Source organism: Xyrauchen texanus, chromosome 12 (genome assembly GCF_025860055.1).
Source record: "Xyrauchen texanus isolate HMW12.3.18 chromosome 12, RBS_HiC_50CHRs, whole genome shotgun sequence".
In the NCBI taxonomy this organism is placed as follows: Eukaryota; Metazoa; Chordata; class Actinopteri; order Cypriniformes; family Catostomidae; genus Xyrauchen; species Xyrauchen texanus.
In genome coordinates, this window is record NC_068287.1 from 44,374,633 (window position 1) to 44,394,233 (window position 19,601).

General features: G+C 43.9%; 1 protein-coding gene across 5 annotated transcripts in view; it reads left to right on the forward strand.

Annotated features, from left to right (window-relative positions):
- The window catches only part of LOC127653192 (uncharacterized), a 104,258-nt gene that overhangs the window by 36,947 nt on the left and 47,710 nt on the right, over positions 1–19,601 (forward strand). The window contains exons 1-11 of one of the 5 annotated variants that reach the window (XM_052139776.1): positions 1,197–1,354; positions 1,439–1,783; positions 1,872–2,231; positions 6,839–6,940; positions 7,213–7,308; positions 11,860–11,952; positions 12,123–12,197; positions 12,609–12,725; positions 18,357–18,458; positions 18,723–18,806; positions 19,185–19,274. In XM_052139776.1, the coding sequence (XP_051995736.1) occupies positions 1,273–1,354; positions 1,439–1,783; positions 1,872–2,231; positions 6,839–6,940; positions 7,213–7,308; positions 11,860–11,952; positions 12,123–12,197; positions 12,609–12,725; positions 18,357–18,458; positions 18,723–18,806; positions 19,185–19,274 (1,546 nt within the window). In that variant the 5' untranslated portion in view covers positions 1,197–1,272. Of the gene's footprint in view, positions 1–1,196; positions 1,355–1,438; positions 1,784–1,871; positions 2,232–6,838; positions 6,941–7,212; positions 7,309–11,859; positions 11,953–12,122; positions 12,198–12,608; positions 12,726–18,356; positions 18,459–18,722; positions 18,807–19,184; positions 19,275–19,601 lie in introns of those variants that run through there. The other 4 variants (XM_052139779.1, XM_052139780.1, XM_052139777.1 and 1 more) reach the window with 4 other exon arrangements.

Sequence of the window (19,601 nt, forward strand, 5' to 3'; positions counted from 1 at the left end):
ACCCGGCCAGCTGCCCCGCATACTTACCTGTTTGTACCTGACAACACACGGGACAAAACCAGCACAACCCGGAGATTATAAAATCTTGCGAAAGTATTGGTGCTGTCCAGCCCGCTGCCCTGCAGATGTCTGCTAGAGAGGTTCCATTGGCAAGTGCCCACGAGGATGCCACAATACTCGTAGAGTGTGTTCTTAATCCCAAAGGGACGGGCACGCCCTTGGTCTGGTATGCCAGTGCAATGGCATCCATTATCCAGTGGACAAGCCTCTGTTTGGAGATAGTGTTCCCTTTCCACTGTCTGCCAAAGCAGACAAAGAGCTGCTCAGAGCATCTAAAGCTCTGCTTGTGATAATATATATATATATATACACACATTTTTTAATATTAATTCATGTGTGTTTATGTTGTTTTTGTTATTCACTTGTGTAGATTTCTCTTATTTATTTGTTAAAAACGTTTTGCTTAAATGCTGAAAGTTGCAGTAGAAATAAAGCTAGGCTATATTATTTATTTCCCCCAAGAGCCAATTATGGATCTATACTACATTTACTACATGTACAATTTTAACAAGTGTTTTAGATATAATACCCGTGACATTATTCATTATCATGCATATTAAATACACATATGTGTTAATTTGGACAACATTGTAGCATTAAGTGTTGAGTGTGTCAGATTGACAAACTAATTTTCTTTTGTAAAACATGTGACACCTTAGTGTAAAATCTACCAGTAGGCAACATATTGATGTAACGTTCAATAAGCAGACAAACAAGAGCCAGAGTCGACTTGTGTAGAAACACAGATAACTGTTTCCATAAGGAGGTAGGGCAATGACGTTTGAAATCATTAGAATTACATTTCAGAGTATGTGCTGCCATCTACAGGAAAATGTATAACTTGTCATCCTAGCTGAACTTTCGTATGGGTTGGGTGTCCTGTGCGCACAGCCGGGCCAATGAGACCAATGCTATGAGTTCTTTCCCCCGCGATAACACGTTCAGTCTGAATGTCCCCAATGATATAAAAGGAAAACCACTAACTTTCATTCATTCAGCTAATAGTATCTGTTCTTGCTGGATATTTAGTGATTCTTCCCCTACTGTCCATGTAATGACGCAACTTCGGTTCATCTGAGGTAAAAAAAAACAAGTTATGACATGCGCAGAAATGTTTCGAAAGTGAAAGTCAAAGTATTTGTAGATATGTCCTCTGCCCGTATGAAAGTCCGCTGACAAAAGCTCGAATTTTCACGATTATTTTAGGATGCTATGGTTTCGTCCAAGTTATTTTTATTGATGAAGATGGACATTCTTTACTGTATTTTGATGTCCTTCCTGATAATCGCCAATGGTATGTAATATTTAAGTTAACAGTATAATAAATAGCTTTTACATGTTTATACTCAATGGAAACAAAGTGTCTATTTCTTTGCAGGGTTTGTTGTGAAAGGTCCCACTGGTCCTCTGGTGGTTCCTCTGGGAGGTTCAGTGGTTTTGCCCTGTTATGTTGACAAACCCTTACTAACCAAAGGACTGGAGGTGGAATGGAGAAGATCAGACACAGACACTCCGGTTCATCTGTATCAAGATGGCGGCAGTAGACCAGAGGTCAAGCAGCAGGATTATCATGATAGAGCTCATTTCTTTACTGACCAGATTCAACATGGAAATTTCTCCCTCCTGTTGAACAATGTGAGACCTGAAGATAAAGGAGTTTACACGTGTAAAGTGTTCAGTGATCAGGATTCTGGTGAAACTGTGGTTGAAATAAAAGATATTGGTGAGTGAGAAATTCTGGTGCTAATTTAAACCCAATTGGATTTTACATTTTTTATGTTGTTAAATTTAAACCGATTTCAATCCTTTAGAGCGTTTGATACTATCAGGATCGAGTCATTCCATATCTGTGTATGCGGGTGATGACATCACTCTGAACTGCTCTGTGGACTCTCACATCACACCTGAAGAGATTGAAGTTTCATGGAAGAAAATAGATAAAAATGAAGATGGAGACTTCCTGGTCCTGCTCTACCAAAACAACCAGACTTCACCAGAATCATCACATGAGCAATACATGGACAGAGTTGAGTTCTTCACTGATCAAATCCCCAAAGGAAACTTCTCTCTCAGACTGAAGAGTGTCAGAACTGAAGATAAAGGAGTTTACATGTGTCAAGTGTTTGCTGGAGGAGTTTCAGCCAACACAACTGTAGAACTGCTGCGACTTGGTAAGTCAGCAATAATGCACATTAAATTGTCCATACTTGATTTAACAGGTGGAGTAATTGTTTAATGGTGTTAATTTAAAATATTACTTGTTTTCTCTAAAACAAATTCTCTAAAATAATGTTATAACGGGCACAGCTGTGAAATATACTATAAATGTCAGTATGTTTTTCTGTTCAGGAGATACGTGGCAATTGTAGGATGATTGTTTTATGGTTGTGTTTAGGTTGATTTTCCGTAATTCTTTTACCGTACAGCCCTGTAACTAAATGTACTGTATGTCATATTCTCGAGGCGGCGATTGTGGCAATTATAAACAAAGTCTTTGGTCAATATCCAAAAGCACTCCAAAAAATTACACAAATAAAAACACCGTAAAAAACAGGTTTTGCTAAATAAAATAATTTGTCAGTTGTATTTCTCTTTTAAACTTGTTTTCTTTGCTTTCGATTAATGCAATTCTATCAAATGTGCACTCTACTTGATTAAATTATGTTGGGTGAAGTGTCCTTCTCACTGCGAGAACATGACCATGGAAACGTTCCAGTCGCTGCTTTCCTTCTTCCAGGGGAAAACCACTTCAGCTGTCCCCTCTGCTGGTCCTTCTACCTACGGGTATATGGCCACTCCAGTTGATGCTGAAGGTGATTCTGGGGCTTCTATGGATACGGTTCCTCTGGGTAATCCCTCGCGGACCTCTCATTCCCCAGTACACTCTTTCGTAGCTCGCGGGTTGGATGAGATGTCAATTACTGCATTGGAGAGCACCTTGGTGATGGCAGACGCCGAGGACTCGACCGGGCTGGTGCCTTCGGGTGTGCCAGCTCAGTCTGAGGCCAACACGGAGCTGACCGCCATGCTTGCCTGGGCCAGTGCGAGTGTTGGGCTAGAGTGCAACCCTCCACCTGCCCCTGAGCACTCACGGCTTGACAACTGGTTCTTTGGGTCGGCGCGCCACTCTTGACCATGCCCCTCTCCAGTGCCCTTCTTCCCGGAGGTGCATGATGAGCTGACGAGGTAGTGGAAGGCACCTTTCACTGCCCGAACCCGATCCTTCAGCTCATCCACTCTCACTACCCTTGACGGTGAAGTGGCAAAGGGTTGTGCCGTGACACCACAGGTGGATAAGGCGATCATGGCATACCGGCGGAGTCGCCCAGCACTCCCTTCCCGAGCCTGTAGGACTATGTCGTCTCTGGAGACCAAAGCCTACAGCACTGCCGGTCAGGCCGCCTCCACCCTGCACGCCATGGCTCTCGAGAACTGCACTCCGTGACTGATCTCATCCTCCGTGCAACGAAGGTCATGGCATGTGCACTCGGGCAGATGATGTCCACTCTTGTGCTCCAGTTTGCCACCTGTGGCTGAACTTGGTTGATTTGAGGGACGTGGACAAGGCACATTTCCTGAACAAGTGGCTCTGCCCCAGCCTGAACCAAGCTCTCGGCCACGACATAGAGCTCCCCACAGAAGAGCGACATCACCCCCCCACACCCCCCATGTACGTCGGATGTGATCCTTCCGTTATTGCCCCTTGCCCGGAGTTTGGATGCGTAGCTCGGACCTCATGCTCCTCGAGACAGAACCTACCTGACAAATTGTCCTGAGGAAGGATCGTTTTTCTCAGGGACAGGGCACCATCTGGCACCCACGCCCAGACCTCTGGAATTTCCACGTCTGGTCCCTGGATGGGAGGCAGAAGACTTAAGTGATCTACTGCCCACAGTGGTAAACAATCGCTCAGGTCGGGGCTCCTTCTACAAGGCTGCTGTATACCCTGAAATGGCATGTGTTCGCTAATTCGGATCAGTGCTTTCCTTCCTGCAGGAGAGGCTGGGGGGGCGGCTGTCTGCCTGCTGTAGCCGCTATATCAGCGCACCAAGTGCAGTAGACGGTAAGTGTTTAGGGAAGCGCAACTTGATCATCAGATTCCTGAGAGGCACAAGGATGTTGAATCCTCCTAGGCCATGCCTCTTCCCTCATGGGATCTCTCTGTGGTCCTCTGTGCCTTTGGAGAGCCCCGTTCGAGCCCTAGAGTCAGTCAAGTTAAAAGCCGTCAAGTTAGAGAATGCCCTCCTGACCACGCTCACTTCCATCAAGAGGGTCGGGGACCTGCAAGCGTTCTCTGTCAGCGAAACATGCCTGGAGTTCAGTCCGGAATTCTCTCACGTGATCTGCCCAAGGTTCGCATGTCCCCCTTAGTGGGAACGTGGTGAGCCTACAAGCGAAACTGCCCGGGAGGAAGCAGACCCAGCCATATCGTTGCTGTGTCCAGTTTGTGCTTTGTGCTTCTATCCATCTATCTATCTAGCTCTAGATGCTCTGAGCAGCTCTTTGCCTGCTATGGCGGACAGCGGATAGGGAACGCTGTCCCCAAACAGAGGCTTGCCCACTGGGTCATGAAAGCCATTTTGTTGGCTTACCAGGCCAAGGCCGTGCCCGCCCGTTCTGGTAATATGAGCACAATCTAGAGTCTGGCATCCTCATGGGCACTGGCCAATGGCACCTCTCTAGCAGACAACTGCAGAGCAGCAAGCTGGGCAACACCTAATAATAGTTTTTACAATCTCTGGGTTGAGCTAGTTCATCCCGTGTTCTTTCAGGTGCGAACAGGTACGTTTCATAATGCGGGGCAGATGGTGTACCGTTGTGTATAGTGTCTTTCCCCTCCACGAGGTGAAGCCGTGTGCCCTTCTTTCCCATGTGTGTTCACGATCCGTGAACCGTGGGTGTCCTTCTTCCTAGCCCTCTGGCTCATGAATTCAGTGGAGGAATTCGTAGTCAGACCCAGTATGTGTGCTAAGGGAAGTGCTCCACAGGTGTCTGTTACCCCGGTAACCTCCTGTGATGTATCTTCTGCTGCTCTCACTCGTCATCATTAGAGTTTAAAATTATCTCATGTGACATTAAATGAGATCAAACTATTATTCAACAACAAAAAAGTTGTCGATAACGTCGAATAATTGTTTCAGCCCTAGTTGACAGGCCAAAATTTTAAATTTGTTGATGCATCACAGGTTGATATAGTCTTTCAGAGATCTTGTAATAACTTTTGATAACTTATTGTTGTGATAAAAACTTTTAATATGATGTGTCCCCAGTTTCAGATCTGTATAAATCTGTAGGATGAGTTTGAATTATTTTTAGAAACAAAATCAAGTTGAAAATTGAAACCACTGGGTTTGTGGTGCCTGAATGACCCAAGAAGTAAGTGGAATTTTTTTTTACATTTCTGCACAGTTGTAAGCAGAAACACAAGTCAAACTATGACCTATAGTGGTTCTGAAGGATGTGCTGCAAGTCTGATCCCAAAACTGTGACCATGAATATTCTAGAGTATATTTCCCACTAGTGTGCCAAATTTCACACATTTTTACCAGGCGGTTCTATTTAGAGCCCGAAGCCATTTGTTTTGAGAATAATGGCTGGCTGATGAAGTTATTGGCTGGCTAGCGGCTCAGCCAAAACCTAAATGGCTGCTGCAGCCGCTAATCTTTTCATAGCTGCAAATGGCTGAAGCTGCCACTTCATGTCTACAGATGTCTATGTTATACTGATTTACTAGATCTCAATATTTCTAGTATTTATGAGAAATCTACAGACGCAAACAGACGAAGTGTAGTAAAATAAAGACCTAAATGTGTATTTCTGACTTTTTTTCACCACAAGTCTGATAGAAGACATGTTATTGAAGACAAATATCCAAAAATCTCAAAATTGACCAGTAAAAAAAAACGATGTTTTTGCCTGCCGTGTCTCGCCTTAATATAAACACACACTGTTATCAGTATTATTTTGGACAAAGTTTTGCACATTTCACTTCAATGTACACTGAAGCATGCGTCGTGAATTAGCAATGTGGAAGCGGTGGTTTGTTACTGCAGTAATATCATGTTCAGTGCTATAAATCTCTCCGTTCCAGAATATTTGGTTCATAACATCAATCTTTGATTCAGGTGTTTGTGCAACCGTGCCCTGAAGATTTAACAAAAGTCTGGGTAGGCCTAAGTTAAAAAAAAGTAAGTAGGAATTAGGAAAGTATGTGAGAAGTGTGATCAAAATTACCTTGCTTGCTTCTTTCCGCCATTTCACCTCAGTCGCGAGAAAAAATGCATACGCTTCTTCTGTACGGAAAAGCGAGCAATTTTAATTGGTCGTCAGAATTCACTGTGAGTCTGTGTATCGTAGCAACGAGCACAAGACTGTGCTGTTATGAATCCAGTGGGGAAATAGATCTTGTGTATTGTTTATATATTTCGTGTGTGTATGTCTCTATGTGATAGAATTATTATTTGATGCAAATAATTCTAGCCGGCTCAGCCAAACTTTATCAGATGGCGGCTCAATTTGGCTTACGAAATTATTGGCTGGCGGCGGCTGAAATTCTAAATGGCGCAAATGGCGGCGCCTGGCGGCGGCTTCGGGGTCTAGTTCTATTGGCCACCACAGACTCCCAGCTAGAAGATGATACAATATAATAAGCGCAAAAACAAAATAACAAAATATACAATGGGTGCCTATGCACCTTTTATATTTGCACTCTAAATATAACAAGTTTATTCAGTCGAGATATATGCAAAGTTTTGTAACTTATGTTTGTGTTTCACAGGTTTCTCTGATTTACACATAATGGTGCTGATTCTCTGTATTGCTGCATCTGGATCTGCACTTCTGCTGTGCTGTCTGATCTACTGGCAATTAAAAAAGACAGGTGTGATCTTATTCGTAATGTTCTAACTTCCTGTGATGAAACTGCATGTGGCCGCGATTGGAGAAAGGTGCCATACTTTGTTCTTGACAGGCCGCTCAGCCTTGCAGGCTCCATATGGTTAGGATTAAAGTGGGGGTGGGGTTAGGGTATCTGCTACCTGTCTGGAATAAATCGAGGCCCCTTTGTAATATGGGTGCATGTGGTCTGCAATCTGTTGCAGTCTAATGCCAAAAGTGTCAGTTAACTGTAATTATTCTGAATCTCCCATCTAGAAACCAGCAGAACAGTGTGGACTCTTCAGGTTTCTCTTGTCTTTTGTCCAAACATCTGTATGTTCTTGGCTTTCATTGTCTGGGGTGTCACTGAGGGTGAGTATTGCAGTTCTGTGGTGTTGGTTTTGTTTGTGAATACTGAATATTTACATCACAATATCCAGAGAGTGACAGATGTTCTGTATCTTATTGTTTTGAAGGGATATTTTACCTAAAAAATAAATTCTGTTATCATTCATTTACTATCCAATTTGGTTTTTCAAACCTGTATTAATTTTTTTATTTTCTGTGAAACATAAAGAAAAGATTTTTCAAATAATTTTCACAGCACGCTGATCTTTTCCATACAATGAATGTGCACCACTGCAGCAGGCTGTCAACCTCCAAAGAGGACAAAAAATATCTTAAAGGTACCATATAAGTAGTCCATATGACTCTGACACTATATTTTTAGTTTTATGAATGCATTTGATGGCTTTGTGTGAGGAACAGACTGAAATAAAAAAATTGTCATTCGCTTAAAATCCTGTCCTCTGGTGCATCTCTCAAATCTCATTCATGCTTCTGCATATTCAAATTTATAGTGCTGTACGTGGCGCAGCGGGCTATGCACATGTTCTGAAGCTATAAGAGCTGCGATCTCTGATAAGACTTGTGTGAGTCAATGGCGTTTGCCATCATTGACATTAAACCCAGCGGAACAACGTGTTATATTAAGCTAAGATTGACTATTTGCAAGCACAAATTATACTTAAGAGCTACAGTTGAAGGGAATTGTGGCAGTGGGGGCGTGGTCAAGTGTCTGTCTGGAGGGAGAGAGTGCGGCAAGGGTGCATACACCTGAGCCAAATTATGAGGGGGTGGTCGACCAAGTGGTGCTGGAACAGCTGATCCGCCAGCTTCCAGAAGGGACAGCGGAGTGGGTCCAGTACCATCGCCCAGCATCGCTGGAGGAAGCGGTCCAGCTGGCAGAGGACCATATGGCATGTGCCCAAGTGCAGAGGAGCTCTCTCTCTCTCTCTCTCTCTGTCTCTCTGTCCCCTCCCCCTGTGTTTTCTCCCATCTATTTCCACTCACCTTTCAATCTGTCCTCTCTCCAGACCCTCTTCCTGCACCTCGGAGGCATGGAAATCCGCCACCAAAGTCCTCGCTTGCGCCGGTTTATCCCTTTCCCGGTGACTTTAGGGTCTACCTGCTCTCCCCCTCAGGCAGATGTTCCCGCCCCCACAAGTGCGAGTGTAGTGCCTGGTCTGGACTGCTGGCGTTGCACCTGGTTTATACGCACCCTGATCGGACCGGAGGGTAAAGGATACCGGTAAGAATCAAGTAGTACACACCAAGCCTAGGTGGACACGGGTTGTAACCAGACCACTATTCACCAATGCTGCGATGTTCTGGCGGGGGAGGCGGAGTCAGGGCCGTCTTCGTCAGCTCCATGTCAGGAGCTCACGCGTCAAATCTATCACCTCAACCTCCTGAAATTGTGAAGGGAGGCGGCCCCGGTGATGCTATGGTAGTTCCTGAGAGGGCAGAGCTTGGGCCGGAGGTAAACACAAAACACAGTCACTTCGCACCGGTCACATGCGAGGACCCCCTCTCACCGTACCAACTCGCAGAGGTTGCCAAATTACAACAAGAATTTGCGGATGTGTTTTCCCCTCCACCGGGTCGCGTGAACCTCATCCAGCACCACATCGAGACCGGGGTGGTGGTACATACCCACCCTTACCATTTGCCCGAACATAAAAAAAAAATTGTTAGGGAAGAATTGAATGCAATGCTTGATATGGGGGTAATAGAGGAATCCTACAGAGATTGGTCCAGCCCGGTTGTTCTAGTTCCTAAGAGAGACAGGTCTGTACGGTTCTGCGTGGATTATAGAAAAGTCAATGCGGTGTCTAAATTTGTTGCCTACCCAATGCCTCATATTGATAAGTTGCTCGATCGGGTGGGCACTGCTAACGTTTTACTCTACACAGGATTTTACAAAGGGTTATTGGTAGATCCCCTTGACACCAATTTCCCGTGAAAAAACGTCTTTCTCCACACTGCTCGGATTACAACAATTTGTGACACTTCCGTTCAGTTTGTTTAATGCTCCGGCCACATTTCAGCGTCTCATGAAACGAATCCTCATTTGGTTGACATCATAATTTATAGCAATGATTAGCAGCGGCATATGCAGCATCTGAGGACAGTTCTGAGGTTGCTGCGACAAGCGAGGCTCACATCAACCCCAAGAAGTCGCTGATTGGGTGGGTGGAGGTACGGTATCTGGGGTCTCACAGGTGGTGTAGGGAGAGGAGCCTGGTGCTGTACATCAGCCGCAAGCTGTTTCCCTTGAGGGAAACAAAGTACAGCACTGTGGAAAAGGAGTGTCTTGCCATTAAGTGGGCAGTCCTCACTCTCCATTACCACCTGCTGGAGCAGGCCTTCCCCCTCTGCTCAGATCATGCTCCACTCCAATGGCTCCATCGTATGAAGGATACCATCACACGGTGGTATCTGGCACTCCAGCCCTTTAAATTCAAGGTGGTCCACAGACCAGGAGTGCAGTTGGCTGTCACCGACTTCCTGTCCAGAAATGGGGGGGGTGGTCGGCAGTCCGGATGTCTCCCCAGCCTGAGTTGGGCGGTGGGTATATGTGGCAGCGGGGCGTGGTCAAGTGTCCGTCGGGAGAGAGAGAGCGGTAAGGGTGCCTACACCGGAGCCAAATTATGTCTAACACCTTTCTCTAATTGTAGTGAGATTGGGGAGAGTGGCATAAAAGGAACATGCCAGCACCAGATCGAGATAGAGAGACTGGGTCGAGAGCCTTACTGTGAAGCTGATATGTTATTGTGAATCTGTAAACCAGTGAAGTAGCTAATTAACAGTTCTCTACCTGTGTTTGAAGAATCCAGCTCCCGGTGTCCTTCTTTGTTACAGGAATATATTCTACAAGTGTTGCAGCCCTTTGGCATCGAAAGAATGTAAAGCAAAACAAATTAAAGGGGGGCAGTCATTACAGCAAGGTTTAAATTTCAGTCTGTTCTTCACAAAAAGCTATCGTATGGCTTCAGAAGAATATACTGTATATTTAGAGTATATTTGTTTGGACAACTCTTATGATACTTTAATATTTTCTGTCCTTTTTGAAGCTTGACACACAGTGGTCGCAATGTACTTCTGTTGCATGTTAAAGAGCAATGTGAAACGTTTCCATACACTCACTGAGTACTTCATTAGTAACACTATGGTCCTACTAAAGTGCCTGATGTGTTCTTCTGCTGTTGTAGCCCATCTGCCTCAAGGTTCAACATGTTGTGCATTCGGAGATGCTGTTCTGCTCACTACAATTGTACAGAGGGGTTATCTGAGTGACCATAGTCTTTCTAGTCTTCGTAGTTTGAACCAGTCTAGTCATTCTCCGTTGACCTCTCTCATCAACAAGGCGTTTCTGTCCACAGAACTTCCGCTCACTGGATGTTTTTTTGTTTTTGGCATCATTCTGTGTAAACTTTAGAGACTGTTGTGTGTGAAAATCCCAGAAATAATCAAACCATTCTGATGGTTGATGTGAAAATTAACTGAAGCTCCTGATCCGTATCCACATGATTTTAAGTGTGCTTAATTTTAATTTGGGGTTTTCATAAGCTGTAAGCCATAATCATAAAAATTATATCAAATAAAGGCTTGAAATATCTTACTTTGCTTGTAATGAGTCTATATAATATATTAGTTTCACCTTTTAAGTTGAATTACTGAAATTAATGAACTTTTGCACGATATTCTAATTTTTCGAGTTTCACCTGTATATACAGGAGGACAATAACTTCCCTTTAACAAGAGTTTAATCAGCTGTTTCTGAAGGATTTTCTTGGCATGTTCTTAGATGCATTCAACTACTGAAGTCATGGTCCGCAAAGACCTTACACGTGATGTGACGTCAATGTGAAATGTTTCCAATCAGAAGAGGGGTTAAAAAGAATGTGTGAAGCATTAGATGTGCCATGGTATACATTGTGAAGGCCATAAGTGGTGTAAAATGGGGCACAGCAGTGACGTTCTAAAAGCAGGGGGTAATTCTAAATCTTAAAAAAATAAAATAAGAATACTTACCAGGGAGGCTGCTAGGAGACCTACAGCAACATTAAAGGAGCTGCAGGAATATCTGGCAAGTACTCGATGCATGTGACAACAATATCCCGTATTCTTCATTTGTCTGGGATGTGGGGTAGGGTGGCACAAAACAAAACAAACTTGCACGCTCACTTAAATTTTGCCAGAACATATATCCAATCACCCAAAATCCATGTGACAATATGTTTTATGGTCTAATGAGACCAAGGAAAAACTTTTTACCCATTATTCTAAAAGAAATGTTTGGGAGAAAGACAACTCATCCCCCAGTGACCATCATATCGACAGTGCAGGACGACTTCTTTTCAGCTGGGACTGGGGCACGGATAGTGCCAAATACCAATCCATGTTGGCACAAAACCTGCAGGCCTCTGTTAGAAATCTGAAGATGAAGAGGAATTGTATCTTTCAGCATGATAAATGACCCCTAGAACAAATCCAAGTCAACAAAGAAATGCTTCAGAAGAAGATCAAAGCATAATATACTGTATATAACTAACGTCCATCTTTAAAAATGTGTTCCAGGATTTCTGAATGAGACCGTCCCATGCTGTGCTCTTTATATTCTGAGGCCTGTGATGTTGTTGTGGGCTTTGCCCTTTATAAATTATCTTCAAGGTATGTTTGAATGATTTTCCTTTTAACAAAGCAGATTGGTAAAAAACTTTATTGTATTTAAATATTTTCATAAAGTACAAACATTTAAGAGTGTTTGTGTTATTACTGTGGCAATCCATTTGAGCTTTTCATTATTTTAAATTGGTGTATCAAATATTTTCTGTTTACAGACGATATTAAATCATGGATTAGGTTTTCACGTATAGGAAGAGAATTTGCTGTTTTAACAATCGTCGTTTATTCAGGTGGGTAAAATATTACACTGAACTCGACATGTTTATTGTTATTGGGAAATATATTAAATTTTATTAAAAAAAAATATATGGAAAAAAAATTTGTAGTTTACAGACAATAAATAAATTTGTTATATAAAGTATTTCTTTACAGAACAGCTGCTTGTATAGAGTTTTAATCTCTCTGAGGGATAATCAGACAGAAAAAGCATTATTTAATTAGTCCAAATTGTACAATATTTAATGAGATATAAAATTGGTATAAAAAGTTTATTTTAAAAAGAGTAATTGCTTCATATCTGTCATTTTATTGCACATTATGTAATTTATCCTGTATGTATATATATATATATATATATATATATATATATATATATATATATATACATATTAATATTTATTTTTAACACATTTCTCTGTCAGTTCTCTTTGCATATGCCTGGAAGAAGAGTGCACCTTATAAAACAGTTGTGTCTCGCGTATTTTCTGGATCATTTGAGGGAATTATATTACTTTTGTGTCTCTTTATCTTCAGTGGAGGTAAGAGTTTCTGTAGAATTTGAGTTATTATAGGCTGAGAAAACTTTAACAAATAACAGTTTCACCTTTTTAAGAGTTCATGTAATATTGTTTATTGGGATAATTATCATTAAATAGTTTCTTTATAGAACTTTATATAATTTCCAATGTGTTTTTAACTTTTTAGAATAGAATATGTCTGTGGTTAATATTACTTGAAGAAACTTTATCTTATGTTCTTAAATGCTACACGGTGAAACTGAAATTTTTAAACAGTTTTTTATATATATATATATATGTGTGTATGTAAGTTGCTACATAAGAACTACAACTACTTTAAATGTTAGTTTATGTAAGTTTATGTGCTTGAAGAATCAATGCCAGCATCACACTACCTGATTTTTCCTCCGATATTCAGTTGTAAGCTACATTTATGTAATCGCTGTCCAATCTGACAACCATTGTGGTCCCAAATTCTCAGCAAACAGCCCTTTATGGACCCTGTGTGGCTTTGGATGTAGTTAGAACAGAACAGAACAGAACAGAATATTTAAATATTTAAATAATATTTGCCTAATGAGGGAGGAGCTCTACAAACACAGCGACCAGGGCAGAGGGGACTCCCCAAGGGAGACACAGGTTCACCTGAAAGGGGGACCGTACTGCGGAAAATACATTACAGGGGGTTACTGTGATAACCGACACCTATGGAGCACCTATTCCATTACAGAGTTACTAGTACCTGTAGTGGGTCTGGTCTGGAATTCCTCCGCTGAATTCACAGGCCAGCGGGCTAGGGAGGAAGAACATCCAGGGAGCATGACTTTGAGGACTCACCTGGGAGAAAAAGCACATGTGTTTGCCTTCAGAGAGGGTAAAGGTGCTAGCGCAAGTGGTATACCTAGAATATCGCAAATGTATTGGGTTTTGCCCAGCCTGCTGCTCTACAGATTTCTGCTAGAGAGGTACCGTTAGCCAGTGCCCATGAGGATGCCACACTTCTTGTAGAGTGTGGTCGAACCCGCAAGAGGTTCAAACCCAGCACACACCGCGTCCTCGTCACGCAGGCTTGTTGCCGCTTTCTCAGCCCCTGGTCAGACCTAGCATTCCTATGAGCAGGAGTTCCCCTAGGCCAGGTCTCCAATCGAGTCATGATTATGACAGATGCCTCCCAACGGGGCTGGGGCGCCGGCCATTGGACCGGCCCACGACTGCGTTGGCACATCAACTGCCTCGAGTTGCTGGCGGTACTACTTTCCCTGAGGAGGCTATTGCCGTTGATCCGGGGCAAGCACATGATGACGGACAACTACCCAGTCAACTACTGGGCGTCAACTACCCAGTGGGCGGGACTCTGTTTTGGAGAACTTTCCGCAGTCCGCCAAAGCAAACAAAGAGCTGCTCAGAGAGTCTAAAGCTCTGTGTTTGATCCAAATAGGTATGCAAAGCATGTACCGGACACAGCAACGAAAAGGCTGGGTCTGCCTCCTCCCGGTGCAGCACTTGCAGGTATACTACCTGGTCCCTGAAAGGGGTCATAGGTACCTTTGGCACATAGCCTGGTCGAGGTCTTAGGATGACATGAGCATCTGCTGGACCGAACTCCAGGCAAGTGTCGCTGACAGAGAAAGCTTGCAGGTCTCCAACCCTCTTGATGGAAGCAAGCGCAATCAGTAGGGCTGTCTTCTGGGAGAGGACACTTAGCTTGACTGATTCTAGAGGCTCGAAGGGGGTTCTCTGAAGGCCCGTAAGGACCACGGAGAGTTTCCACGAGGGGAACAGGCATGGTCTGCGAGGGTTCAACCTCTGTGCGCCTCTTTGAAACCTGATGATCAGGTTGTGCTTCCCTAGGGACTTACCGTCCACCGCATCATGGTGGACCGTTGTAGCGGCTACATATACCTTTAAGGTGGAGTGGAACAGCCGCCACTCCAGCTTTCCCTGTAGGAATGTGAGCACTGACCCGACTGCGCACCTCTGCAGTTCTTCAGATCGGGAAGAACCCCAATTTGTGAACAGACGCCACTTTAGGGTGTAAAGCTGCCTTGTAGAGGGAGCTCTGGCTTGGTTAATCATGTCTACGACAGCTGGTGGTAGACCACTCAGATCTTCCACATCCCATCCAGCTGCCAGACGTAGAGGTTCCAGAGGTCTGGGCGCAAATGTCAGAGGGTGCCCCATCCCTGAGAGATAAGGTTTTTCCTCAGGGGGATTTGCCAGGGAGGTGCTGTCACGAGCAGCGTAAGATCCGAGAACCAAGTCCGGGTGGGCCAGTAAGTGACTTGTTCCTCGTCCTACTTTACCTTGCACAGCACCCGTGCAAGTAGGCTCACTGGGGGAAATGCATTCTTGCGCAGCCCCCGAGGCCAGCTGTGTGCCAACGCATCTGTCCCGAGGGGAATTGACTTCGACCTGAGGGAGTATTAGAGCGGGCAATGGGAGTTCTCTTGGGAAGTGAACAGGTCTACCTGTGCTTTGTCATAATGGTCCCAGATCAGCTGAACTACCTGGGGTGGAGCCTCCACTCTCCGTTGAGGGGAGAGCAGTCGTTGCTGACTCCAAAGGAGGAGATGGCGGGCGAGTTGTGACATATGACGAGAACACAAGCCAGCTTACATACGCTACCGTCACAGTGCTGTCTGAACGGATCAAGACATTCTTGCCTCGGATCATCGGGAGAATCCTCCACAGGGCAAGAAATACAGCCAGCAACTCTAGGCAGTTAATGTTTTATTTTGTTCTATTTTGAATGACGAGAGGTAATTCAGCACTGATTGCGTGCGTTCCTTTGTGAGGTGCACTATCATTGAGACTGAGTCTATCTCCATGCTGAGAAAAGAGGTGCTCTGAACTGGGGAGAGCTTGCTCTTTTCCCAGTTGTCCTGAAGCCCTAGACGGCTGAGTTGCCTGAGCACCTGGTCCCTGTGGCTGCATAGTGCCTCTCAAGAGTGAGCTAAGATCAGCCAGTCATCGAGGTAGTTGAGTATGCGGATGCCAACTTCCCTTAGCGGGGCAAGTGCGGCCTCTGCAATCTTCGTGAAGACACGAGGGGACAGGACAAATGGGAGGACCTTGTACTGGTACGCCCGGCCCTGGAACGCGAACCATAGAAAGGGTTGGTGTTGGGGCAAAATTGAGACGTGAAAGTACGCGTCTTTCATGTCTACCGCTACGAGCCAATCTTGATGACAGATGCATGTTAGAATGTGTTTTTGCGAGAGCATCTTAAACGGGAGTTTGCGCAGAGCCTGGTTGAGAACTCGCAGGTCCAAGATTGGTCTCGACCCACCTCCTTTTTGGGTACAATGAAGTAAGGGCTGTAGAAACCCTTCTCCATCTCGGCTGGAGGGACAGGCTGTATCGCATGTTTTGCAAAAGGGTAGCGATTTCCGCGTGCAAGGTGCTGGCCTTTTTGCTATGTGGATGCCGCTGAAATGGGGCGGACTCCTGGCGAACTGAATCGCGTAGCCGAGTCGGATGGTCCTGGCCAGCCAGCGCGATGGGTTGGAAAGCGTAAGCCACGCGGCCAAGCTTTGCGCGAGGGGCAGTAAGGGGATGATAATTTTTTACATACACTGTGGGGATTCTCAGTAGCGGGGAGCAGGTAATGATGCGTCGGGAGGCAAAGTTGCTTTCTGAGGCATGTGTGCTGAGATAAAACTCAAAGCACCTACCTCCCTCCGCGTACCCGATAGGGGGCGGTTTAGTGACTGAGGAGAAGGTCCTAGTGAGGCGTCCTCTGGCCTCATCATTTACATTTACATTTACATTTATGCATTTGGCAGACGCTTTTATCCAAAGCGACTTACAGTGCAATTATTACAGGGACAATCCCCCTGGAACAACCTGGAGTTAAGTGGAGTTAAGTGCCTTGCTCAAGGACACAATGGTGGTGGCCATGGGGTTAGAACCTGTGACCTTCTGATTAACAGCCCTGTGCTTTAGCCACTACGCCACCACTCCAGTCATCAGAACGGGCCAACCAGGGTTGCGAATGCTGTACAGACATGGATGTGGAGGGGAAGTTTCTACATCCAGAGCTTTGCCTGTATGGGTTTGATGCCGGGGCGCCGTGAGACCGCCGTTTGCGGGCACCGGTTAGGGGGATGAGGAAATCGCTCTTTCTGAAGGGGGTGTGGCAAATGAAATAAAATGGAAACCAAGGATTTTCATCCCGGCACTCCACCGGGGTAAGGAGTGGTCTGGCTACCAGCTCCTGTACAAACATCTCGTCCCCTGGGTGGTCTATCTCAGGAACACTTTTGAGCCTCCCGGGTCCTTGAGGAGGTTCGTGAGACAGGGGACGTCCGCTTCCTGCGACCTGCTTCTTGCTGCTGCAGGGAAGAAAAGAACCGGGGGGAGGGCGTGGCTTCGAGCAGCGCCCTGACCCGAGGAGCCAATCGTCTAGCCGTGAGGATTGAGGGGAGGATGAAGGGTTCCAGTCCAGCCCCTTGCTCACTGTGGCAGGGCAAGCATATTGGACATCTGGGTGTCAGCCTCGAACTGGGCGGGCAAACCCTAAGGTGGCAGCTCAGCTGAGTCCTCCACGTCAGACACCACGACACTCTCCGATGCAGTGGCGACGTCATCATCCTGCTCCATGGCACCAACGGAGACATCAGACTGGCCATGAGGAGCAATGCGGGGGGCGGCTGGAGTGGCGTTCTCCTTGAGAAAGGAAAGCCTTTCTAACAATGCCATGGTCAAGTTCTCGCAATGAGTACATAAGCCATCCACAAATGCTGCCTCGGTGTGATCATGACCCAGTCACACAAGATGACCGTCAGAAGTGGAGAGATATCTGCCGCATCCAGGAACAATGCAAAGGCGTATAATACCAGTATGTACGGGGGCGGGACATGCAAATTCTTTTCACCAATTTGGCATTGGCCTTTTTCATATTCAGAGGTATCCGAGGCTCCCGAAAGAAGCCCCTTGTGTCACTACAATTGATACAACATTGAGTTAGTGACAGATGGGGAACTAAAGTTTGGGCTGGTGTGTTGATGACTGCTGCATTGAACTGTTCTTCCATCATCTCTGCTTTCTCTCTTTGTTGTGTGCTCTGTTGTGGACAATCTGTGGCGTTGAAGCTGTGGGTTTTTGCTGTTTATTCAACATATATATTTTTTTTAGCCCTGAATCCATCAAGTGTTGTCATTCTCTTGATTTGTAAACATGGCTGGTCAAATGTTAATGCACTCATGGTACAGTGATTTCTGAGTGGCCCATTTTTGTTGCTCAGTTTTTCTAAAAATAGTGTGAGTGGACTGTGGAGGAAACTGATTTATATATACTGAGTATATTGCAACGGTTCAAGGATGGGCAAGGATATAGTTTAATGAAAAACTCAAACTTAAAACAACAAAAAACAAACAAAGACACACATGCACAGACACCACGTGACTGACTGACTGACTGAATCTCTCTCTCTCTCTCAATCGAACTGGCACCACAGGCTAGTCTTTATCCTCCTCCTGGCTGATTAGCGTGATTCAGGGCTGGCCATGTGTCCTCACGGACCGGTCACGCCCTCCTCCTCGACACATATATCTTCTTCAAACTCTTCTATCAAGAGAGCAATGAAAATACTCTTTCCGTGATATCCCCTTTTTAATGTTAGTGTTTTTATTGTTGTTGTTTTTTTTAAAGGTTTTGGAAGCAAAGCAAAAAAAATGCTACATTACAGTTTGCTATGTTTGGCACCTGTGCAATCGTATTTTATGATATCTTCATTTGGAACTTCCAGCGAGGGTAAGAGACTCTCAGTGGAGAGTAAAATGTTATTCTTTCATGATTATTCATTAATCTGATGACACTAATAATCAATAATAACTTTATGAAATAATGTAATAAACAATTATGTGTCATACTTCCATAACAAGTAAAAGGACCTTATTTTACTCTTTTGAATAAGATCCAGTCAATCAGATTTCTATGTACATGTTTAAGTTTTTGAACTTTTGAGAAATCAGATGGTTTGATGAAAAATAATGGACCATTATTCTCTTATTTTAGCTCATCATATAGCTCTTATAGTTGTTGCAGTGGTTCAAAATCTACCTCTCTGGTTTTTACAGCGTCTTCATGCAAGACGTAGCGGTAAGTTCATAATGAAATGCTTTCTCTCTCTTTACTGTAACTGTGTATCTGTGATGACAGTTAATCTAAATGTTTACACATCTGTCACAATGAATGTGACTCAGTATCTTAAATGATTTTGAATGTCATACTGTTGAATAAAAGTAGAAGTACAATAAACTTTGGTACTAGAAGTCTTTATTAATGAGAATATTTTCTCCGCAGCATTTTTAAATGCTTGAATTCTTGAAAAGACAGTTTCAGTTGAACTTTCTTCTACCTGATTGTCATTTTAATATTTTGGCCTCTTATTATTTTCACATGCTGACAACAAATAAACAATTTACAAGTCATTTCAAAATGGATATGAAAGTTTAATCAATGTGTTTTTTCTTAAAGTTCACACCAGAAGATGGATGTTTGCAGTAGTTCTTCTGGATGTCGGTTTGGCATTATTTGTTCATCTAATCATTTTGGAAAAGGAGGAAGGTATGCGATTACATTTTAAAAACATTTCAATTACAATTTTTTATCAAATTAATAAAAAATGATAATTGTTATATTCTTTTGTTTTGTAATAGTAGATTTGTCATGTTACAACATTTAAAAAGCTTCTTTTATTAAAGAGTGGTTGAGTGGTTTTATTTCAGTGAGGTTGAGATTAGGACACTTTACAAAATAAAACATTATTTTAAGAATTTTATATAAAATTATTTGGGGGCTTTTTCTGTAATAATTGATAAATGTGATTATTTGTGATTTAATAAAATTTATTAATCAGCACATCTTTGAATTTGATTAAAAAAAAACAATTAT